Source organism: Manacus vitellinus, unplaced genomic scaffold (genome assembly GCF_001715985.3).
Source record: "Manacus vitellinus isolate BGI_N305 unplaced genomic scaffold, ASM171598v3 scaffold_16_pilon, whole genome shotgun sequence".
Lineage (NCBI taxonomy): Eukaryota > Metazoa > Chordata > Aves > Passeriformes > Pipridae > Manacus > Manacus vitellinus.
The window spans coordinates 3,021,736-3,045,579 of record NW_021939189.1 but is presented as its reverse complement, the minus strand read 5'-3'; the positions used below and the strand labels follow the sequence as shown (position 1 = coordinate 3,045,579).

The 23,844-nt window shown below is 47.4% G+C and overlaps 1 protein-coding gene and 1 long non-coding RNA gene across 2 annotated transcripts in view; one reads left to right on the top strand and one right to left on the bottom strand.

The window, feature by feature from the left end:
• Nucleotides 1-996: 996 nt before the first annotated feature.
• PLEKHO2 (pleckstrin homology domain containing O2) lies at nucleotides 997-23,668 on the top strand. The gene is given in 6 exon segments (XM_029958795.1): nucleotides 997-1,092; nucleotides 1,359-1,511; nucleotides 7,799-7,915; nucleotides 14,551-14,655; nucleotides 16,768-16,866; nucleotides 19,188-23,668. Coding segments are annotated over 6 exon segments (1,803 nt in total). The 3' UTR covers nucleotides 20,421-23,668.
• Nucleotides 2,644-23,844, bottom strand: part of LOC115307307 — a 32,377-nt gene continuing 11,176 nt past the window's right edge. Inside the window, exons 2-3 of the long non-coding RNA XR_003915650.1 lie at nucleotides 3,705-3,803; nucleotides 2,644-3,051 (exon numbers count right to left, since the gene is read on the bottom strand). This is a non-coding gene — a long non-coding RNA (uncharacterized LOC115307307). The remainder of the gene's footprint in view (nucleotides 3,052-3,704; nucleotides 3,804-23,844) is intronic.

Below are 23,844 nucleotides of genomic sequence, written 5' to 3'. Positions count from 1 at the left end.
TCCTCCGAATTTTTGGAGCTCATCCATCTCTACTCTCTCTGTCCTGGCCATGGGAGTGTCCAGCTCCAACTCCTTTCCATTCGTGCGGGATTTCCTCGTGTTATGAAACAAGATGTCTGAGCTCCAGCCAGTCCAGCTTGAGCAGTGAGGGCCATTTTGGCATGTCTGGGACTCTCCTTTGTCACTCATCCTCTTTTTGTGTGCCGGCTTTCTGCAGCAGGATTGCTGCTATTAGAGGTGAAGACATGGAGGAAACTGAGTCTAGGGGACAGTGGGGTTCCTGGGAGGAGGCTGGAGGATTTGGGCTTGGCCTCTCCTGACAAGTCACATGGTTAGCAAGGTGTTTGTGTACGGGGATTTGGCTCAGCGAGGGATTCCCCTCACCTTGCTGAGGGAAAGAGGCTTATTGAGAGGTCCATGGGATGTTGGAAGAAGCAGGGTGCTCCAAGGGAGGGGATATGGGGGGGATCCTGCCTCTGCAAAGGCTCTTCCAGCACACTGGAGAGGAGGAAAGCTCTCATCTTTAACTAGTCTGCTGGTGAAGGCATCAGCTAATAAGCCCAACTGCACCTGCTCCCTGTCTTAGGTTTCCTGTCTCTGACGAGAATGTTGATACTGGATTTTTCTGATGGTTTCTTCAATGCAGGGAAGTTCTGCGTCTCCTGGTTTTTACCAGATCTGGAAAACCAGCAGCATCCCAGTGCAGGACAGTGGAGCTCTCCGTGCTTGCTGCAGGCAGGCGAGAGCAGGCTGTGACAAACAGCAAGGAGCTAAAGGGAGGACAAAAAAACCACCCCCACTCTTGGTGCTGTCTTCTCTGCCAGTCCTTCCCACGCAGGAGCCTGCCAGGAACATTTTAGTGCAGATGGGATGAAGTCCTGGCCCTCATGCTGTGGATTTGCCCATGGGAGTTGTTTTGGGCATGATGACCAAATGTAGACCCAGAGGAGAAACTTGCAGAAGTGGCCTTGAGCTAAAATATGAGTGTTGCTACTGATGCCAGCAGGATCCATGCTGCTGGGATTCATCAGAGAGGTGTAGAAGCAAAGAGGAGAGGAGGGTGCTCATTTTCAAGGTGCACTTGGTGCACAAGTGAGCAGGGAGTACCTGCACAGAGGAGGCAGTCCAAGGTGGACTTGCTGCCATCCCAACAGTGTCCCCAGGGGTGGACGGGGTCTGTGCCCACTCTCCAGTCCTGTGTGAGCTGGCTGAGTTTTCCTCTGGAAGATGCCAGTCTTTTCCCTTGTGATGTGGTAGGGAGGGACCACGTTTGGTGGGTGCTGAGATCTTCTCTGGGAAGGCTTTCTCATCATGGAAAGTGCTTTGAATATAATTCCCTCTCCCTTCTCTCCTTGCAGGATACAAAGGAGGAGGTGTCAGAGAAACCCAAGTCTGCTCCAACTGCAGAGAAATATGGCTGGATTAAGAAAAGCAGTGGGGGTCTCCTGGGATTGTGGAAGGATCGTTACATCCAGCTACGGAAAACACAGCTCGTGGTCTACGAGGACGAGGTATGGTCACAGCTAACAGCCTTCAGTGAGGGGCAGGATCAGGCCCTTGGGGACACATGTATGTCCCTGTGTTTTTCACTCTTCCCTGCAGCCCATTCCTTTCAAAAGGGCTTCTTCAGTTTACTCCAGGAAGGGTAAATGCTGTAAAAAAGAGACAGCAGCTGTGTTTTTGAGTATATTATATATCATAAATATTTTAGCCAGTAAATATTTTGACAGTGCCATTGCCAAAGAAAAAAAAAAAAAGAGGGGGGCAGGACATCCTGTGAGAAGGTGAACGGAGTAAAGCTTTGGGCGGAAGCAGGATATGTGCAATGTGGTTTTGGCTTTTGAAGGATAAAAGTGGATTGTAGCAGGCTGACTTCCCACCTGCTGCTTGAGGGGATGGCAGGCAACCCTGCAGCTGTTTGGCACCCCTCAAGCAGCTCAGATGGTTGCTAACCAGACTCTTCAGGGTTTCTTTTAGCCACTGATGGATGCAGGGAGATATTGTGTTTGCTGTCCTCCTTAAGCAGAGACACAGTCTGGATTTGGCTCATCTTTTCCCTTTACTTGAGCCAGTTCTGAGCAAAGGACCCCTGGGAGCCTTGTCCTGGACTTCCCCAGATAAACTGCATGCCTTGAGTTCATGGCTGCGATTAGAGCTGTTTCCAGACAAATGAGAAATAAGAGCCAAGTGAAATCTGTGCTGCGTTTTCAGGCAAGAAGAATGAAAAGTGCAGGGCTGGTCCTGCCGAGCTGCAGAGGTGGCTCTTTCCTGAGTGAGGCCCTCAGTTCCTGGGCTGGATACAGCTTCTGCAAGAGCAGAGTTTGCCCCAAAAATCAGAAATTTCAGTGCAGAGCACAAGCTTCAACCGAGGGGGGTTTGAGGTGAGAGGTGAATAAGTCTGAGCCCTGCTGGTATGTGGTGGCTCAAAGCTTGTGTGTGCAGCAGGATGGGGCAGCATGGTCTGCACAAGGACCATGTGCCTCTGCGGTGTCTGACCCAAGGGGGTCTGGGTCATGTGTGGGCACCAGAATGATATAAAAGCAAAATCACGTAGTGCATCTTGTGCAGCGTGTCGAGGGAAGAAGAATGGGGAAATGTCTCAGCAGCTGCATTGCTGTGATGATTTCAGGAACAACAGGACCAGCAGTGAGTTCGGTTCTCTTTTTTTAAAAACATACTGTTGCCTAATAAAGAAGATTTTGTTATAAACAGATTAGGTGAAAGGGTATTACCTCCTCCCTTATGCTGAACCCTCCTGCTCTTCCCAAATCCCAAAGCTTTCCGGAGGCGTTTGTTCTTAGCTATGAAATGTCATGGAGAGTACGAGAATAATGACAGGAGAAGTCGATGTCAGGTGATGAACAGCTCAGAAGGCAGGAAAAGCGGGAGGGGTTCTCATACAGAGAGGGATGCAGCCTGGTCCTGCAAACTGTGGACTCTCTGCAGACCATTTTCCAGTGCTCTGGACACCTGTTGACTTCTGCTGAAGCTTCAGGAACTTGCAGATTCAAAATCTATGAATATGACGTAGGTTTTTTGGAAAGGGCATGCCTTTAAAAACAAGATACATGGGGGCTCTCATTACCACAAGGGAAAAGGAGGCTTTTAAAGTAAGATTAATTTTCACAGACAATCAGAAGAAGGAAAAATCCCAATCATTTAAAAGGTTATTTTATTATCTAAACAAGGAAAATGGCATTTGTAACAACCAGGCATAATGTTTTCTGGTAGCCTGCGGATTGTGGTAACATCCTGTAATAAATTGCATCTGTAAGCTACAGTAGCTGCAAGGTCCCATTATTGTAAATAAGGGATCATGTTAATATCTATAGGCTATTAAACTGGCTTACAGTGAAGTCAGATGTCTTGGGAGAGGAAATTGCTGCAAAATTATCTGGTAGCACAATAGGATAGCATGTGATTGTGCAGACTTACTACAGGGGAACCAAAGGAAATGGCAATTTTCTGCACTCAGGAGGGGTCTTGTTGCCACAGAATCGAGGCAGTTCATGTTTATTACTGTATTTATCTTCCTTTATCGTGAGTCAGGGCAGTGTGGTTGTCTCCATCTTACAATTGGGGAACTAAGTTTTTGAGATGAGAAGGGCCAGCATGTAAGCAGAGTCTGCAGTGCAGTGTGCTGTGGTGGTTTGTATTTTTGGAGCTCAAGGTGCCATTTCCCCCCCTGGATCTTCTCCAAATACCTGCTTTGTGTGACCCTGGAGAAGGACACAGCATCCCAGGCCATCCTCAGGCTGAAACATTTTAAAATGTGGTTGTTCAGTTCTTCCTGACTTGGAGCCCTGGAAGAAGAGAGGAGATAAAACCTCAGGCAACAGAAATACAGGCGTATTTCCATATGTATCCTAAATTAGATGGGTTAAATGGGAGGGAGGTCAGCTTCCATGTGGGCGGGCAGGTTTAGAGGCTGAGTATTTCAGCTGGTCTGAGCCCATCAGATTTCCAGGAACTGCTAGTGCCTTGGACTCACTGTGCTTTTATCAGCCCCTCCCGTGTCCAGCCCTTCACCAAGAGGTGCTGATGTTGCCTTTAGCAGTTGTTGCCTGTGCAGGCCACCCTGTTGGTGCAGTTGCATGAGACTGGCTGCACTTGTAGCTGAGGTTTAGGTGCAAAACAAGAGCAGAGGGGGAGGGCAACACAAGATACAGGAAGGAATGTTGTACTGTGTCACCGGAAAGTACAGTCTGAGCAGCACACAAATTCTGTATTTATCATCATCAATAGCAATCTCCTGGAATGAGCTCCTGACCTGCCATGGGAGCGTGTTCCCCATGTTGTATCTGTTAGTCAGGCTTTGGGTTTGGTTTAAAGCAGAGCCACCTCCTAAAGGCAAATGGCCAATAGTTATTGTGTTCCCTGGAGCAGATGGGGTGAAAGTCATCCCACCCGGCTTCAGGTTTCTTTCAGCGGGTGGGAAATGAAGGGAAATGTATTTCTTGTTGTCTCTGTGCCTCCATCTACAGCACCCTACATCTGTACCCTCACCTAAATGAAGACTCATTTAAGCAAAATATTTGTATAATAATTACATATCCAAATCTCAGGAAAGGAGGCACTGATGCAAATACTGGGATCCTGAGAAACTACTGTGCAGGTCCACAGAGAACCAAGCAGGTTATTTTCTAATGGGATTTCGTGTCTTCTTGTCTCTACATATTCTTGCCAGAATAAAAAAAACCTACAGAGAGCATCTGAAGACCAGGCAATGCTATGTAGAGAGACTAAACAGATCAATATCATCACTCCATGGATTAGAAAGCATCAGTCTTGGGTTTGATTTTTTTCCCTAAACAGTGTAGCTACTGGTTGGAGTTGCTTTCTTGCTGTTTTAGGGGTTTTTTGTAAGTGTATTATTTGACAGGGAAAAATCCTACTAGACAAAGTCTTTTAGAGGTCAAAGGATCCACTTGGCATTCAACAGTCAGGCAGTTATCATCTGTATTTTGCCTCTGGTAAAGCAATAGCAAGGTATACCCAAAAGTGATTTATTAAAACACTTTGAGAGCCTCAGGTACAGAAATAAATTATTATTTCAGATCTAGACATTTTACACTGAATGGAGGGTCCCAGCCCGTGAATGTGTGTCAGTGAGGAGATCTTTGCTGAGCATTATACCTTCATATAAATAAAAATTTCAAGGAGTCTTTTTCCGCCCTTTTTATCAACTTTTCATTAAGGAGCTTTGCCAAGTGTGATTCTTAGGTTAAGCACATGCATTAATGTGTCCAGGTGTTCAGTAATTTTCTTCTTAAGGGCCAAACCAACAGACACAGACATGTTTAAGTCACAGGATCTGCTCCATGAATAGCTAATGGAATAGTCTTTCTGCATTAAATCAGGAATGTAGGGGTTCCTGTACCAGGACTGAGCTTGTCCAGAGCCTGTGTCTGACACCTGTAGGCTGGGGCAGGACTCTGGAAGTGACCTCTGTGATGCTGAGTGTCCTGCACATCCCAGGAGGTTGAAGGGACCTGGAGACCTGCGACAGGGTTGGGTATTTCATTCTTCATTCTTCATCTTGGTGGTGCAGGACAGACATAAAGGATCTCTTTGTGACCCAGGTAGGCTCACGGAGAGGGGATGGCTGCTTGCCAAGGGTAAAACAGAGACAAAAGCCCTATTCTGGTGCTCCCTGAACTCAGATGCTTTGCCTTTGCCTCAGACTTGGAGTTTTTATATTTCTCTGGCTGCTTTCTTCCCCTCCCTCCCTGAAGAGGATAACTCACTTGGGAAGTTCAGGTCCCTGAGAGGAAGGAGCCATAGCTTGCACACTCAAACCGGTGTCCCTGGGAGACAGGGTCCTGCATGTCCCTGTCCTCTCTGCCCTTGTTCCCTGGTCAGACCACAGTCCCCAGGGCCTCCCCAGGGAGGAGAGGGGCAGCTGGAAGGCAAGAGGCAATTTCATAGTGAAACCACAGCTCTCCACCCTGCCAGGTCCTCCTTGCTCCCCAGCTCAGTGCTCCACAGTCCTTAGGAAGTGGAGGACGGCTTGCACGGGAACAAAGTTCCAAAAGGCAGGAAGGATGGTGTGGACAAGGAGGGTGACAGGGAGCCACTGGGCTCTGCTGGGGACAGTGCTGCTCTTGAGAGTGGGGAGGGTGGGCAGGAGCCGTGGTGCTGGTCTCCGGTCGGAGCGCTGCCAAGCCCTCCACATCCTGAGCCCAGCGAAGGAGCTGGAGCTGCACCGGCCGCGGCAGGGCTGGAACGTGGGCGGTCATCCACCCAAGGCCAGGATGAGATCACCCATCCCTGAGGCATGTATTCCTGACCTCACCCTTCTCTGTCATTTGTGGGCCGCTGAGGGGTTATTATTTCCATCCCTGTCCTTTTGCAGTGACATTGCAATACAGGATTGCAGCAGGAGCCTTCAAAGGGCTCAGTAGCGTCAGCAGGATTTTATCGGCTGGGTTTTAGGTTTGGGTAGGATTAATCTCCTCCTCCTAGTATGCATTTTCCCAGTTCACATTCACCTACTCAGTGTTAAATGACATAAACAGTAATGTCATTAAAATAATAAACCTAAATTAGATCCAGACAACCCTCGGTGGCTCAGACCTTGCTCTGTGTATCGGCATCGGCTCTGCCGGGCCCCCATCCCCAGGTAGGAGGGTTAAGAAAACTGAAACACAGCCTGGGCTCTGCACAGCAACTTAAATGTCAAGTGGTAAAAGGAGGAAATTCCCCGCAGCCCACTTCCCTCTGAACTCTCCATTCCCTGCCTCCAGCCACGCAGCAGCTTCCTGGCTACGACATGTTTCCTCATCCCACACCCCCTCTCCGCTACAGGAATTGCTAAATACAAAGTCATACGGGTGCAAGGAACTGCCTTGGGAGCAGAGCCTGAGCTGGGGCTGGTTATGGCCAGCAGTTTTAATTTGGGATGGTACCAGAGAGGTTCATGGGCTGTGCTGACTGTAGCACTTCACTGGCAAGAGCTGCTCAGAGATTCTCACTGCTCATTTGTGCTTAGCTAAAGGGAGCTCTGGTCTCTGCTGGGCTACTGAGACATGAAGAATATTATCTGGCCAGCGTTACGCTGCGATTCCTATTAGGGATGGTGCTCCGCAGCTGAACCGAGCCACGCACCACGTGTGGAATCTTAGTTATGTTACTGGGAAAAATGAGCCAAGATCGTGGCCTGCAGTCATCAGTGGAGATACTCCAGAGATAAATATTCCCTGCTGAGACACTGGCCCAGACAGTTCTGCTGGCTCTGTGGGACCGTATTTCCAACCCTAAGCGTTTTGACAGCTCGGAGCGTGGCTGTGAGAGGACTCTGTCCATCGCACGTGGCTCCCACTGACCTCTTTGACATGAGGAGCAGCCGCCCCAGCTCAGTGTGGCAGCCGGGCTCCCCTCTTATCCCTGCTCTGCCTTGGGCTTCCTGGGGGGCTGCTTGGACCATGGTGACGCTTGTGTCATCTTCCCTGTGAAGAAGCAGGATCACATCTCCTCCTTTCATTGTGGGGAGGAAGTAGTGTCACTTCTGGCTGCAGATCCCTGGATGAGGCCAACAGCTATGGCAGAAGCTGGTGTTACTGTCCATAACCTGTTATTTGCTCAGCCACTGTGGACCACTAGGACTGTAGCTTAAAGACTAGGGTGTTTTCTTAGTGAGGTGCCAGCCTGATTTATGGGGTTTGCTGTCTGCATGCAGGTTATTTTTAAGGCAGAAGAGCTTTTAGATAGATGCAAGGGGAAGACGTGCAGAGTTTGCTGGTATATGATTGATTTCAGTGCCTCCTATTCATAATGATGTTTCATTCCCTCTCTGCAGGATGAACAGAAGTGCATAGAAACAGTGGAACTGGAGAGTTATGACAAGTGCCAGGAGCTGCGTGCACTACTAAAAAGGAAAAACCGTTTCATTTTAATCCGCTCCCCGGGTAAGAAGGTAGGATTGCCTTTCTCATCACCCTCCAGTCTGCTAACTCCAAAATGAGTTCCCAGGCAGCTGTGCCCAGAGCAGAAGGGCTCTGAGATTTAGGTCCTTGGCAGCTGGGAGTGTGTAAGGAGGAACAACACTGTCATGCAGACTTTGTTGTTGTCATGGGGAAAGGGGTCTTGCCATGGCTCAACTTTTTCCTCTTGGTATTTTTCCTGCCTTGTCACTTTCTTTCTTCCAGTACTCCCTGTGCAGTGGAGAATGACCGTTCCCTGTGGTTCCCCCATGTGCTCTGGGTGAGGATGTGTCCCTGTCCCAGCTGTAGGTGCTGCAGCTTTGCCCAGTTTCCAGTTAAATCAGTAATCCCAATCCATGTAGTGAGATAGTTCCTGAAGTTGGAACTGGTGATCTGAGAAATTCCAGTGCAAAGTTACTTGCAGCCAAACAGTTCCTAGGAAAAAAGATTTATTTTGCAGAATTCATGAAACTCCACCTCTTTAGCTTCCTGCACAGCATCTAGTTAGATCCTGAACCTAAAACCAAGGCTGGTGTTGCAATGAGATTGTACATCCACAGGAGCACTGGCTGTATGCAAGGACACCCTGCCTTGCTTCCTATCCAGGTTCATCATCACTGCATATCCTTGGAAGTTCTCCTTAGTTCCTACTTACATGCTATCCATTTCAGCATTGTTATGGTCTAGGATGCTTCACTGTTGCTTTGGGGCATCACACTATGACTTATTTCTAATTTCAGTGTGATTTTATTGCCCTAAGAAATCTTACCAAATCTCCCCCTGCAAATCTGAGAGGTTGTGAGGGACAAAACACATTCATTTCCATAAGAACATGAGCAGGCAAAAATACTGACTTGCTGCATTCCCCCATCTCTATTTTGTTTAAATAAATGGAGATTGTTTAGTCCTTGTTGTCATTGTTGCTTATTCTTTCACTTCAGTCACTTAGTGTTTATTCATACAATAAGACCCCAGCTGAGTTCAGGGCATCATTGTGCTCAACTTCATTCAAAACAACAAAACAAGGACTGTCCTGCCCCAAAACACTCCCGCGGACCAGGGTGGGGATGGAGAGAGAAGGTGAACAATGTTTGTTTTGCAAGTAGCCACAGTCTGTATCAGGGAGAGAAGTGATATTAAGCACAATGCACCAAAGTGATGGAAGGTTGGAAATCCACACCCTGGGCTGGTGAGCTCTGGTGCAGAACCAGAGCCCAGAGCACATCACAGAAAAATCCTTCCCTGTGAGGGTGGGGAGGCCCTGGCACGGGTTGCCCAGAGAAACTTTGGCTGCCCCATCCCTGGAAGTGTCCAAGGCCATGTTGGACAGGGCTGGTGGAAGGTATCCTTGCCTATGGAAGAAGGGCTGGAACTAGATGTCTTTAAGGTCCCTTCCAACCCAAATCATTACAGGATTCTGTAATTCCAAGTGCACACCTATTCATAGGAAGGCCAATTAAACCCTGTGTGTTCAGAGATGGGCAGCATGGTAGGAGTCAGTATTATCTGCAAGTATGTCACTGAGAGAGAAGTGTGTAATAGCTGCATATGTCTCTGTACTGCTCCATGAATCAACACAGGGTGAGAGACTGTTCCTAAACCTTTTATTTCTTGCTATGGGAAAAATATGCCCAAATTGTGCCCGAAAGGGTAACTTCATCCCTTTGGCATGCTGGCAAGTTTACAGTTCCCCTGTTTTTCATGCCACTGATTCAATGGAGACCTAGATAGAGGCTACTTTTTATAAGGCTCTTTTGGTGAAAGGAAGGGCTTTTATAAATGAAAAGTTCCCTGTTTGTAGCTCCCCTCCCACCCTCCTTTTGGCTGGGAATCTGGTGAGGGTGTTGACACACAACATACTTTGGCAGATGTTAGTACAGGCTTCAATTAGGGGGCCAACGTACACAACTGTCCTTCTTCTGTTTTGAAATTGCAGCTGTGGCGATATATATCAGCTAAACATTTTCCATTTGGGAGGCTTGCTGCCATCCACAGTTTAAAATCACCCTGTGAGCCACCACATCTTGCTAGGTTGTTTTTTTTTTTCCCCCTCCATCTCCTGAATATAATGCTGAGGAAGGTAGAAATCCAGTGAGTTTTTGGGACTTAGGAACAAGCTAGGAAAGGCCATTTCTGTTTCAGTGCACAATAAGAGTCTCCCTCTTGAATACAGGGAGCCCAGTTTAAATCTTGGATGGGATATTCTTGAAGAGCAGAGATGAATGTCAGTTAAAACTACTCGGCTGCTAAAGTTTCACCTGAATAAATAAACTGCCCTGCTAAAGGCTGGCCTTTGATGGATGTACCCCAGATTCTGCTTGCCCTGTTCACAAGGATGACATTTGTGTCAGGCTGTGACAATATGAGCATGTCACACGCCTGCACTGGTATGGAACTGAAAGAAAGCATTGCCCCCTGAGCTTCGATTCTTCAGGGAGGGAGGCTGGCAGTATTGAAAAGCCCTGTTCTGCTTAGAAATATCAAATGCCTCATTCCACCCATAGCAATTAAATGAAAACTGTTGGATGCAGAGAGCTGGCCTTCTAAGAAAGGGCACCAGCCTTGGCCTGGGGACTTTAAAACGTACTCACCATGCAAAAAGCAGTGTAAATGATGCTTGGTGTAAAGTGCCTGGAGACTGGCACAAGAGATTGGCACAAGTCTGGTACTCAGTGGGTCTGAAAGCCTTCAGCTGCAGGGAAGTCTTAACTTCGGGAAGAGGGTGGTGATAGTAAGGGAAGGAGTCCACCAGCAAGCCCTGCAGCTCCTCCCTAGCACGGCCAGACACCTGCAGTCAGGGGTGCAAACTTCCATTGCTTACTTTTCCCTTTGTTAGGTACCTGGAACTGCCTTCACTAGGGGCTCAGCCTGGAAGCTGCAGTAGAATGCAGTGAGGCATGGAGGAGTCTGCTCCTGGGGTCTGCCAGTCTGGCAGACACGCTGTGTTATTCCCAGGGATGAGGTAGCTCTTGGTTCAGCTGCAGAAAACCACCAGAATACTCTGACAGTCATCTCACAGAATCATGGAATGGTTTGGGTTGGAAGGGACCTTAAAGATCACCTAGTTCTGACTCCCCTGCCATGGGTAGGGAGTCCCTTGGCTTCCACTTTTCCCTCCATGATCTAACCAGATGAATTCATGTAGAAGAAGGCAGGAAATGACCTCACATTTGGGAGAGAGACTCTGCTGCACTCTTGGTGGTTTAAGTCATTACTGACCCAGCTCTGGTCAGCTTCCGCTGGAGGTGACCACCCTGTAGCAAAAGTCAGCAGTCAGCATCCCCACAGCAGTTCACAAGCAGTTCACAGTCCAGCTTAGCCCAGCCCCAACACCAGGCTTTGCACTGGAACAGGTGAGGAGCAAGCACAGGTCTCTGTCGCCCATCTCTGCTGCAGATCAGCAGAATTGCTCAGCAAAGAGCAAGTGCTGGTAAAGGTCTTAAACTGCAGCTACACAGTTCTCCAGAGCTTGTCTGTTAAATCATTCAGTGCAAGTACAACAGCCTGACCCCGGGAACACTTCTCTTTCCTGGAAAGCAGGCTCAGCACAGCCATCAGACTGTCAGTGCTTGAGGAGACTGATGTCTTGAGGAAGACAAGGAGCAGTCAGGGAGCCTGTGCCCGCTGCCGTCACGGACAGTGATCCGTGTGGGAGCTCTTGTTTCATGACATCTCGGCAGTGATTCAGCAGGAGCTGACTGGCCGTGCTGTGCTCTGAGCAACTGACAGTAAATTGCGTAGCCTGTATTCAGGGCTTACAATGGTCACTAGGTTTGGCCATGACAGCTTTTCCTGGCACACCAGCCTGTTGTTTATGGCATGACTCAGTCTCAGCTGGCTTAGCAAGAAGGAGTGTAAATGTGTTACCCTGCCTGCTGCCCTCTTATATTGGTGTCACTGACTCTCTGCTTTAAATTCCTGCTGGAGAACAGACCCAGCTTAACATTTTGTGGGAAATATCCATCTTCAGGTGCATCTGCTGATATTTGTAAATACTCAAATGAGAAAAGATAAATTCATTTATTCCTTATTTGTAAGGAACCTGGGAGTCTCAGAGTAGTGCAGAGAGCCCCAGTTACAGGCACGACTGAGACCAGCTCCCCCGGCTCCTTCCTGCCTTGTCTCACTATCCATTGGATTTGCATTTGATGGCAAAGGGTTGCATGCCAGAGGGACATCTCAGCTTCTCATTAACGATGAGCCACCCCCTCCCGAGGTTCTCTCTGCCCTGCCACAGAGTTGCTGACACCAGCGCTTAGTCACAGTCTGGGAGGCTTTATTTGGAATGAGGCACAGAAAGTGGCATTGGAAGAGGAAGCTTGAAGAGAGGCAGGAATCCTTCCCTTGAACAACATGTACAGAGATTTTGTAAACCCTGGTGCAGGCTGCCAGGTCTTTGCCAGGCAGTGCAGCAGCTCAGCTGCTCACAAGTAGAGCTTTCTCATAAGCTTTTATAATCACAAAGCTTTGGGGCAAAATCGTTTCCAAACAAAAAAAGTTTTTAAGCACACACAAAACCAGGCCAGCTCGGACTAAAACAAAATCTGGCCGTCACTCCATTTTGGAGCCTTGCCTTCCCTTAAGTTCCCTGGTTAGAGTGGCCCTTCTGCACCCCAGACAAAGGGCTCTTTTTCCAGAGGGCTGTGGGTCAAGCCCTATCCTCTCCTCTGAACTCTCAGGAAGGGATGTGGTCCTGTTACCTTCTATGCAAACTCGTCAAATAAATAATCTTTCCTCAAATTGCTCTTTAACTCCCTGCTTGTCGTGTTGGGAGGGTCTGGCACTTTGTGGCTATGCAGATGTAAATCCATGGCATTAACACGAGGAATAAATACATAAGGAAGAACAGTTGGTTTTTAACAGCAGGAGTGGCTGTAAGGAGATCAGGCTTTAGTTCTAGAGAATTTCTGATGGTCCCTTCAGAAGTTGCTGAGACCCAGAACAGTTGGGGCTTTGTTGTGCCATGAACAAGGAGCTGCTAAGAGCCTTCAACTGTCAGTCACCCATTAGCTTTGTCCCTCTCATTTAATATAGTCCCTGTTTTATATAGACACTGCCATGATTTCAGAATGTGGGGCCTCATTGACAAAAAGACTGAGACTACAACTGCTGTAGAAGGCAGTGGGAAGGTTAAGAATACCTATAGGATGTTAAATACCTGAAAAAAAACTATTCCAGACAAGACCCCACCAGTATATTTTGAATGAAAAAACTATTCCAAACAAGACCCTACCAGTATGTTTTGAATGAGCCTCTCTGTATCTCACTTCCACACCTGTAAGAGGTGGATTATTTCAGTTGCTCTGAAAAGGAACTTGTGAAGCCCCCAGATATTTTAGTGATAAGCAGGAAAGGAAAAAGACTGATGGGGGAATCAGGAATCCTGTTCTCAGGGCAGGGCCGGAGCAGAGTGCAATCAGTAAGATATATTGACCCATGAGGATAAAACACACAATGGGATAACTCAGGAAGAAGTGCCATCCTGTCATTAGGGATGGTGCTGGGAGGAACACACACAGCAGGCTGACAATCCCTACAGCCCCAGAAACACTGGGAGTGTCTCATTTTTAAGGGCTTGATTTTGCAACGTTGCTGATGTTCTTTAGCACAGGAGTATTCCTGTGTGCCTGGGCAGTGTGGATTAGGGCACCACATGGAGCTGTTTGGATTCCAGCTGGTCTGCCATGGAGCCACCTATAATGTGAAGATGATATTTCCCTCACCTGAAGTGTACTCTGGGGCAAAGCTACACAATTCTGGTGAGGTGCTCAGAGAAAACAGCAGTGAAGTAAATAACATCCTATCTGTTGTCCCTGCTGTGGTCAAGAAGAGATTGTAAACACTGAGCAAAGCCATGGGGCTGCCCTAGAAGAAGGGAAGAGCTGGCTGGCTGGAGGACAGGCCATGCAATCATCCATCCTCCCTCCTTGTTTGTGACCCATGCATCTTGCCAGCTCCCTTTTGTATGGCCAGCTCTTCCCTTCTCCCTAGGACAGCTCTTCAGCCCCCCAGAGCGCTCATTTCTGTAGCGTTCACTGCTGGATTTCATTTGCAAACAGAAAAAGATACAGTGAATTTTTTCACTTACATCGCCCTTGTGCCTCATTGTGTCCCTGCTCAGCTGAGCCAGGATTAGTGCAGCCAAGGTCAGTGCCCTGGATTCCCATATCAGCTCTGTTCTGCAGAGCCTCAGGAACAGGGAAGCAGGCAGAGCCCACTGCATGCAGCCTTTCTTTCTTTTCCTTGCAGCCTGGGGGAAGTGGGAGATAAAGTATTTTATTCCATCTGAACCAGCCCAAGATGACTTGGACTTTCAGTCTGAGACTGTGCACAGTGTAAACATTTGCTGTACCACTCACTGCTGCTTTAAGAGCTATTCCAAGTGTTTTGCAGAAGGAAGAAATTTACTTTCTTACTACTTTAGTTACTAGTTACCAAAATAAAACTACAGCAACAGGCTGTTCAGCATAACAAAATCCTGTTCATGGGAGCTATGCCAAAGCACAAAGGAATCTGCAGTTTAAACACAGGCTGGAACTGGAAGTTATATAGAAACTGAAGTGATTCAGAGCTACCTCTGGTCCTGACAAGGAACGCTCAGGGAAAAATTGTCTCTCTGCTCTTGCAGGTTCATGATATCAAATTTCAAGCTCCAACTTTGGAAGAAAAGGAATCATGGATAAAAGCTCTTAATGAGGGGATCAACAGAGGCAAAAACAAAATATTTGATGAGGTAAGAGAAATAGTTTTCAAACTCCTGTGTTTCTGTGTCAGTCCTCATCCACAGCTCCTTTAGCTAAAAGCAGAACTTGCCTGAACCCTCGTTCTCCCTGTCCTCCCTGCGTTCTAGCCATGGTCCAAGGGAAGAGAAAGACAGTGTGCAAAGCCAGGCAAGTTCCTTCCCTTCAGGCTGGGAGCTTTTAGCCTCTTCAGTTCCCAGCTCAAGAAGGCAGAACATGTGAAAGAGCCATTTGTACCCTCCTACACTTTGCTGCCTTTCCCTCTGTTCTGACAGGGTTAGATGCAGGGAGGCAGGAGCAGCTGGATGAGTAGATGGTGTGCCAGAGGGATGGACTGTGCTGCTAAGAGCTGACATCAAGAGGCCCATGGACACAAGAGCTCACTAAAGTTGGTGGGAGGTGGTTTGGTGGCTTCAGTGGGCTTGGGATCAGAGAATTCATGGGAGTTCCCCTCTCCCAATGGAAGCAGCTGGTGCAGAGAAGCAGCTGCAATGCTGAGTTGTGTAGAGCTGGGATGCAGCCTGGAGAGACACATCTTCCCCATGCTGCCATGATCCTCAGCACCAAGCAGCTTAGAAATGGAGGTATTTGGTTAGGACATAGCCCAGTCTTCAAGGCTGGAAAAATCTGAAGTGACTCAGTCCACCAGCTATTCTGCCTGCAGTCTAGAGACAAGTCTGGTGGAAAGTTACTCCATGGCCCCAGCCAAACCTGCCTGTCTCTCAGCTGGCCCCAGCACACCTGCACTCCTTAATTCTCCTCCCATCCTGCTGCACAGAGGGAAGGATGAAGACTGCACATCCTAGAGGCTGTTCAACCTTGCCCTGCTCCCTGTTAGCTTGTGAATCAGCCCTGTGCTAAACCAAAGGGGCAGCATCTCTTCTGCAGTTGTTTCAGTAACTGAAAGGAAGTGCACAAAACCACGGGAATGACACAAGAATAAAACAAGCAGGGTAAGGAGGGGCAAAACAATCAGCAACATCTGTTCAGCAAAGGAAACCAAAGCAATGAGTAAAAGTTTTGAGAAAAGGGTTAAGTGCTGTACATACAATGAGAGGTGTGAACTCTGAGAGCTTGGGCTTTACTTTTGTTCAGCAGAGGGCAAAAGCAGGTGGGTACAGGGGGCAGTGAACTCTGCACACCCCTCAGCAGCACAGCAAGGTGGGATCTCAGGTCACCTTCCTGCCTGGTGACTTGGGGTTATCCTCCTTACAGAGGGATACAGCCTCTAATTCTCATTCATTCCAGTAAGGATCAAACCTCAGATTTAAAGTGTTTCTACACAGGCCAGGCACAGGCTAATGAGTCAAGCCCTCAGCTGGCTTGGATTAGCTGTTCTGTGCTAAAAGAGCTGTAAAACCACTCTGCCATATCAGCCAGAGGTTGGGACCCATTTTTCCCTTTAAATTCCTGTTTCACCCTTGCCAGCTTTCCTATTGTACAAACTTGTGGTACCAGGAACGTGCAGATGTTTCACCATCCGCAGCCACTGAAGTCCCTCTGCATGGAGCAGATTCCAGCCCTCAGCCATTGCAGTGTGGGTGGGTGGGTGGTCACAGAGAGCTACCTGTCAGGGCGCTGGGACCTCCCTCCCTATATGTGCGAGGCAGTGGATTTCTCATCTGATTCCAGGAAATAAATTTGTTAATTCAGCTGGAGTTGCAATTAATCCAGGTCACTGCTCACACCTTCTCCTCAGCATCCTGCAGTCATTAGAGCTGTGGAAGGGAAGGGCTGTAACAAAGCACTGCTGATACAGTTCACCGTCAGGTCATGGTTATTAATGAGCTTTCACCTCTAAGATGGCAGCAGCAGTTTTGGTGCTGTGCTCTGCCACATGCAGGACCCAGTCCAAGCAGCGAGGACAACAAAGCTCCTTGTGTCCTGCCTTCCCTGCCCCTTAGGTGGAGGGGAGCTCAGCCATTGCAAACCTGTGAGACCTTAAATATCTGTCATGTACATGCAGGGCTTTGCAGGCAGGCTGTAACTGAGCTCTGAGGCAGAGACTAGTGGTGATTCACCCACATCCCTTCATGTGTGACAGTTAGTATAGACACATCTTGAGAAATTAATGACCCTCTTGCTTTTTGCTTTCCCTGGTAAAGGTGAAAGTAGATGAGAGCCTTTCCTTGGACCATGTAACTCGGGACAGGGTGAAGGTGTCCCACGGGCGCAGACCACCCACAAGAAGTCACCTAAAGGAGGTAAGTGCAGCCTCCTGCAGTGAGCCATCCCACCAGCTGGGATCACCAAGAGCTGCTCCTTCCACTTAGGTAGAAAACCCCAGGGAAAACCCCAGGTGCAGCCCAGAGAAAGCTGATGAGGGAAACAACTTCCTCTGGGAAAGACTGTGCCAACACCTCCCTAACGAAGCTCCAGGTTCCCATAGATCTGTATCTTCTGTGACAAGTTACCATATATTTAGCTTTCCATAACTCATAAGCTGCTTCACCATCTGTTGAGAACCATTATAGTTTCATTTTCATCAGAAGAGACCGAAGCTCCTGTATTTATTTTCTAAGACATGACAGTTTTGTAGCCACAGTGGTCTAAAGGTAGAAGAACTGCACAGTCTGTGGGGAGAAGTTGTATTTTTATTAAGCTAACTGGAGAAAGCAGATGAGCTTTCAAGCTTACAAGCCCTTCCTGAGGTCTGAAACACAATTCATTATTCTCCCAGGCAGTTTTATGGACTAGCCTGTCTACTCTTAACTGATTTTCTGGATCTGTCACTTAAAAAAAAAAAGCAAAACCACAAAATAAACCTGCAGTTCATTTCCATGGGAAAGGTTCTTACTAATGTTTGATTCCTGTGATTTATGAAAAAGTTTCCACAGACAGATTGATAATTGAGCAGAGCATTAATCTCAACCAAGAAAGGTTTTTAAATCAAACCTTCTCTCTTCAAACTTCCAAAACTCTGACTTATGTGCCTGCACAGCACTCAGATGACCCTTGTGCAGAAAATGAGATGCCTTGAGACTTTTTACTTTGCATAGAAATGGAGGGAGAATGTCTCTTCCAGAGAAATGCATGGGAATGAATCATAGATTCTCATCCACTCCTCCATAAAACTGCAGAAGAAAACATGACAATAGTCACAGCAACAGTGAAGTGTGGATTCTCTGTTGCCTAATATGGGTTGGGTAAGGTGGGAAGCCCTTCCCTAGGCACTAAAGACATCTCTCTGCTCAGATCACTATTTTCACAAGATATCTCCAAGGTTAATACCTGTAAGACCTCTCACCTTCAGCCAAAATCAGGGGAAACTGGCTTACAAATTCAGAAGCAGGAATGAGGGGAAAGGGAGGGAATAGAGCCTGCAGAAAGATGTGTATCAAAACTGCTGGCTGCAGATCCGTGAAGGAAATGGGATGAAAGATTATTTTCAGTGTCAAAGCAGGCCAGGTGAGGACAGGTCAGGGCCAGGATGCAGCTTGTCTCTGTCTCTCTGATGGGCTGGAAATGCAAAGAGAGACTTTAACTAAATTCCCTGCACTGCAGGAGCCTGGCCCTGGCTGCAGCTATGCCTTTGTGTGGTTTTGGGTTCCCTCACACAGGAACTGTCACCGCATTTCTCCCTCTGGGCCACTGAGCTTACACACTGCAATGTCTTTGTTAAGTCCATCCTTTTTAGGAAAACCTCCCTACTAGAGCTATTTGCACACAGCCTGTGGTCTGAAGGAGGTTTAACCAGCTGAGGCTTGGCCCTGGTAAGATGGGGATGACATCAGGTTGGAGGAAGCAAGCAGAAGGCAACAGGATTACAATAGTATCCCTGGCCATGCAATCTAAAGATCAACTTGGTTTATCTGTTCAAGTAAAAATATGACAGTCTCAAAAGCAGAAAGCAGGTGAGCCTTTGGGTAGGCACGTTGTAAATGAAGGGGGCAGAGGGATACAGCCACCACAGGACAAGGGATAAAAATATGGCAAATCTTAACACTAGCACCCTCAGGAAAACTAAGAAATACAGTTATGGTGGAACAGGCTTTGAGACGTTCTCAAAGGAAGTAGTAAAATAAGTTCTGTGCTTTTTATAGAATCAAGGGCTGGTTTGTGTGGGAAGGGACCTTAAAATTCATCTCATACCCCTGCCATGGCAGGAAACCTTCCACTAGACCAGGTTACTCAGAGCCCCATCCAGCCTGGCCTTGAACACTTCCGGGGATGGGGAGGCCACAGCCTCTCTGGGCAACCTGTGCCAGGGCCTCACTACCCTTATAATAAAGAATTTCTTCCTAATATCTAATCCTAATAAGTTTAAAGCCATTCCCCCTTGTCCTATCACTACATGCCCTTGTGAAAAGTCCCTCTCCAGCTCTCTTGGAAGCTCCCCTTAGGCACAGGAGGGGGCTCTAAGGTCTCCCCGAAGCCTTCTCTTCTCAACTCTCTCAGCTTGAAGCAGCAATGCCTCACTTGCCATGCTGGTTGTGAGGGTTTTGCACTTTAACTTGAAGTTAAAGGGTGGAGCACAGGACTGATGATGGGAGAGATATTGAAAGCTTTCTCTCTTGTACTTCAGGCTGCCAAGTGTACATCTGATGGAATCCTGCGGCTGGATCTGGATGTAGTAGACAACGGACCGCCGACCTTTGATTCCACTGTCAGCGAAAGTGACAATGAGCCACCTCAGAAAGAAACTCCAAAGCCACCTATGCCACCTATAAAACCCACTGGCACAAGAGAAAATCAAGATGCAGACAACAGTGTTCCTGACCAGGAACATAAAAAAGCTCTGTCTCCTCCAGTGCCTCCAGATAAGAAGCTTAAAGAAGGCGTCACATCAAAGGACAATGTAAATGTCAAGGATGAGGACTCTGTAAGCCCAGAGAAGAGTGCAGAAGGATCCCAAGCACCAAGTGAGGAAAACAAGGAGAACCTCATTGAGGTCAGCAACAGGGTTATAGCAAAACCTCCAGTTCCACTTCCTAAGAATGTATCAGACAAGCTAAAAGTAGCTTGGGACCAACCAACCATTGAGCCTAAAAAGGCAGAAGACTTGGAATCATCAGGAGATGACAGCAAAGACAACCTGGCTGAGGTTGCTGCTGCAGATGTTGCAAAGCCTCCTGTTCCTCCTAAGGTTCTGTCAGAGAAAATGCTTGCCACAGTGAACTCCAGCCATGGTGACCTGGAAGCGGGGGAAGAGCTGGAGTCTGGCAGCTCCAAGCCCCCGGTGAACGGGATCTCTGCCAGCGAGGGAGCAGAGTTCACATCCCCAGCAACTGAAACAGAAGAAGGAAATGGGAGAACTGCTGCTGAGAAGGAACAGCAAACTTCAGCAGAAGAGACAGAGACTTCCTTAGCTACAGAAGCAGACCACGAAAGTGTAAAAGCAACTATTGAGAAGAAAGATTCTACAGAATGCACTTCAGGTCTCAAGCTTCGCAGTTCTTCTCTGGGAGACTTGCTGTCTGATTCCAAAAATAAACAGAGAGCACTGGCAGGCCAAGGTTTCCTGAAGGATTCCCATCAATGCTTAGCTAAAATGGAGGAGAAAGTTGCTAATGAAAGGGAAAAGGCAGAAAAACTTCTGCAGAAGGTTTTACGTGAAGGGTTGGAGCAGGCTCAGGAGGGGAACGGACCCCCAGTGATGGCAGAGACGTTGCTCAATGAGGCAGTAGAACAACTTCGTCAAGCTACACAAGTTTTGCAAGAAATTAAAGGTCTTGGAGAACTGAAAAAAGAAGCAACACAGAAACAGAAAGAAAAGCAAAAGGATCTAGTGACTCTTTATAGGAGAAGTGCTCCTTGACATACTCTGCAGAGACTTCTTTCTCAAAATCAAAGCTAAACATTTGCCATTTATGATTTGTACCATTGCTAGGCCAGTGTTTAAAGGTGGTCTTTCGCTGTGCACACACCATGTTTGTGGGGCAGAATTGAGCTTTCAGTTATAGCATCTTTCTTTCTCCATGTTGTACATACCAGTCTGGTTCTAATCCTCTTAGCACAGCAGAAGGTTACAGGACAGTGAACAGTTTCAAAAATGTGAATGCTCTTCCAGGACTCTGTCCAAAGTCCTTTCAATGGATCAGGCCTTAAAAATTACTGGTAATCCGACCAAGCCAGATTTTTTGAAAGGAGCAGAAAGGCTATTCTAGCAAAAGTCCCTGTCTCTCTGTATTTACAGACAAGCAGATACCAGATTACACTGGCACCTATCTGGTTTGCCCAGTTAAATCATCTAAGGATAAATGTAGACAGTGTTTGTTCACTTGCTGGCAAGGTTTCCCAGACCACCTGGCCCAGTGACATTTAGGAATGTAAAGATAAACGGTTTAATCTTCTCCAAAGACACTCTCAAAACCACATCCACAGTTAAAAAGTGACCTCACACAGAGGCAAACCAAACTGGCCAATTCCTGGCTCCAAGTAGTGTCCCTGATCTGGAGCAGCTGTATGAAGGCACTCTGAGTCTGGTCCTGCAGAGTTTTAGGTGTGCTAAGGACTGCCTGTGTGAACACAAGTCTCAAGGCATCATTACCAGGCAGGTATTGATTTTTCCTCTTAAATTAATAGGGAAATTGAGGTTACACTTGGCCTGTGAAGGTGTCTTCTAGCAGCACGACACGTTTATTATTGAGGACCATACCCATCTGGTAACTCTGAATCCCCTCAGCACTGTTGGGAACAATTAGCCAGGCATTTGGAGAACTTGACTCTGGGAGATCCCCAGGAGAGCTGTCACTAGGGAGCTTTGGGGATGTGCGTTCCCTTAGTGTTGTCTTGGGAAGTAACTGACAGGAGCAGGCACATCAGGCAGCGGGTCTGGATGAGATCCCTCTTCCCATGGAACATGTCTCTACCTGCAGTGTCCTGGCCAGCCTGAGAGCCAGGGTTTGGCCCAGACCTCTGTAACTGGCAGACATGGAGGAAAAGGCATTGTGCACGCACAACATCAGGGCTGGTCCCAGTTGCTGAAGTACATTAAAATGCATTGCTGCAGAAGGATCTGAGGAAGGAATTGCAGAAGGCTTCAGCACAATTCCCACAGCTTCCCTGTCCACCTGCTGAAAGCAACCACAGTTCCTGTGGTCTTTATTGATTACAGCAGTGACAAAATCATGTCTTTGCACTACTGCTGTAGAGCCCTGTACCTGAGCTGGGTCTCCTCCCCTATTCTCTAGAGTTGCTCTTAGGAGAATGTGACAGCCCAAAGGGCTTCTCCTTTGCTTGAGCCAGACTCTGAAAGCAAAGGCAAGGCTGACCTTCCCAGTCTGGTTCTAAGGGGTGACACGCTACCTAAACTCTTTTCTCTCATTTGCCAGCACTTCCCTCTTAGTTCATCCATTTCTTCTTCTTCTAATTTCCCAGGTCCCACAAGGCTGCAGTGGGCTGCAAACACCCCCACAGCAGCTGTAGAGCTTCATCTGAGCCTCCTCTTAGGCTGGGCAGTGGGCTCTTCAGGTCTGAGCACAGAAATATTGGCTTTGGGCTTCCAAACATCCTACTTTTCACGACCTGGAGCCAGTAAGACAGGTAGTGACTACAACCCATGCTTCTGTCTCTTTTGATTAAAACGGCCTTGGTTTTAGTGGTCTGTCCCCCTCTCAAGACAGGCAGAGATGTCACATGGGAATTCACTTGTTATTCTATCTAGTGGAAAATTCTACATAGTCAAACACTCAGGGCTCAGGTGCCAAAAAGCTTTGCTTTGAGACAAAAAAGTTTCCTATGTCCTAAGCCCACCCCCAGGCACACAGCCTGGAGCAAGCTCTGGATCTGTGTCATTTGCTGCTGTAGAGTCAATGTGAACTGTGGGTCATATTCACCTTTCCAGACACACTTAGGACAAGGGCTAAGAACACAGACAATAATTCAGTGCCTATCTGCTATCTAAATGTATTTTTCTGCATGTGCACTTTTGTTTACCGAACACTGTGTGGTATGAATGTGAGCTGTCAGAACCTGGTGTGCACTGGAAGTCGAGGGACATCAGCTCCAGAGAGCGGGCAGGCTTTTGCAAGATGCTGTTCTATAACGAGATAAATTAGATGGGAAAAAAACCAGTTCACATTAACAGGAATATACACAAACCAGGGCAAACTCTGGGTACAGGTTCATATCCCAAAGCTGAAGCCAGTCATAAACTCCAGGGTTGGCAAATCAAAGGCTGGGACTGAAATCCAGGAGAATGCCAACAGCTTATGGGGTAGCTCAGTCCCCTAATTTATATACAAATGCTTTTTGCTCTCACAAGTGTTTTCTTGTGGCAGTGTGTACTGTGGATACTCATCTGGCAAAGTGCTGATGAAAATACCCAGACATCCCTATCTGTTACAGCCAAACCTAGAGGATGTGCTTATATTTACTGTATATTTTTATATTATACTGAATATTCTAATGAATAAATGTCTGACATTTTACTGAATACCCATCAGTAGGAATCCTAACAGGTAAATACCCTATATCTGTTAGGAAATGGGCAAGTTAAATCATTTTACAAGCTACAGCTAATTACTGTATATGCTGTACTAACAGAACATACTAGATTTGTATTATGTCTTGTAAATAGGTATAACTTAAGTGGAATCTCTGTAGCACTCAGTAACTCTCCTTCTGAGACTCTTGGTTTTAACTATATTTTCTAATAGGTTTAACAGTTTCATCCTAAAACTTTCAGTCTCCTACAGCAACTCGCATCTTCAGCGAACATCCTGCCAGCCACCATGCACTTTTTTTTTAATCTTCCTTTAAACTTACATTTAAACTTGCATCTAATTCCTGGCTGCACTAAGGCTGGGGGTTTATTTGGGGTTTTTTTTATTATTTTTTTTTTTGTGCCTGAAAGCCCTCTGGGCATGGAGTGCTGGGGTGTGAGTGTGTTTCGGGCTGTGCCACCAGGGTACAGGTCTGTGACAGGAAGGAAGTGAGTTTGCAAGCGAGCAAGTGTGGATGACGATCTGAAAAGCAGCTGCTGCAGCCCGTGGAAAGGCAGCACTTTGTCTCCTGCTTGTAAAGAGCTTTGAGATTTGGCAATAAAACCTCCTTTTAAAAATCTGCTGTTTCAGAGCTATTCGTCCTAAAGAGGAGCAAGGAAGAGCCACCAGGAGCAGCACGTTAAGGCTTTGCCCTGGAGGAGGGAACGTTGCACAGGCTGTGGTCAGGCTGGGGTGATGCTTTGCTAACCACAACATGGGAGGAAGGAGAAGCACTGGGGGCTGTGGCTGGCACAG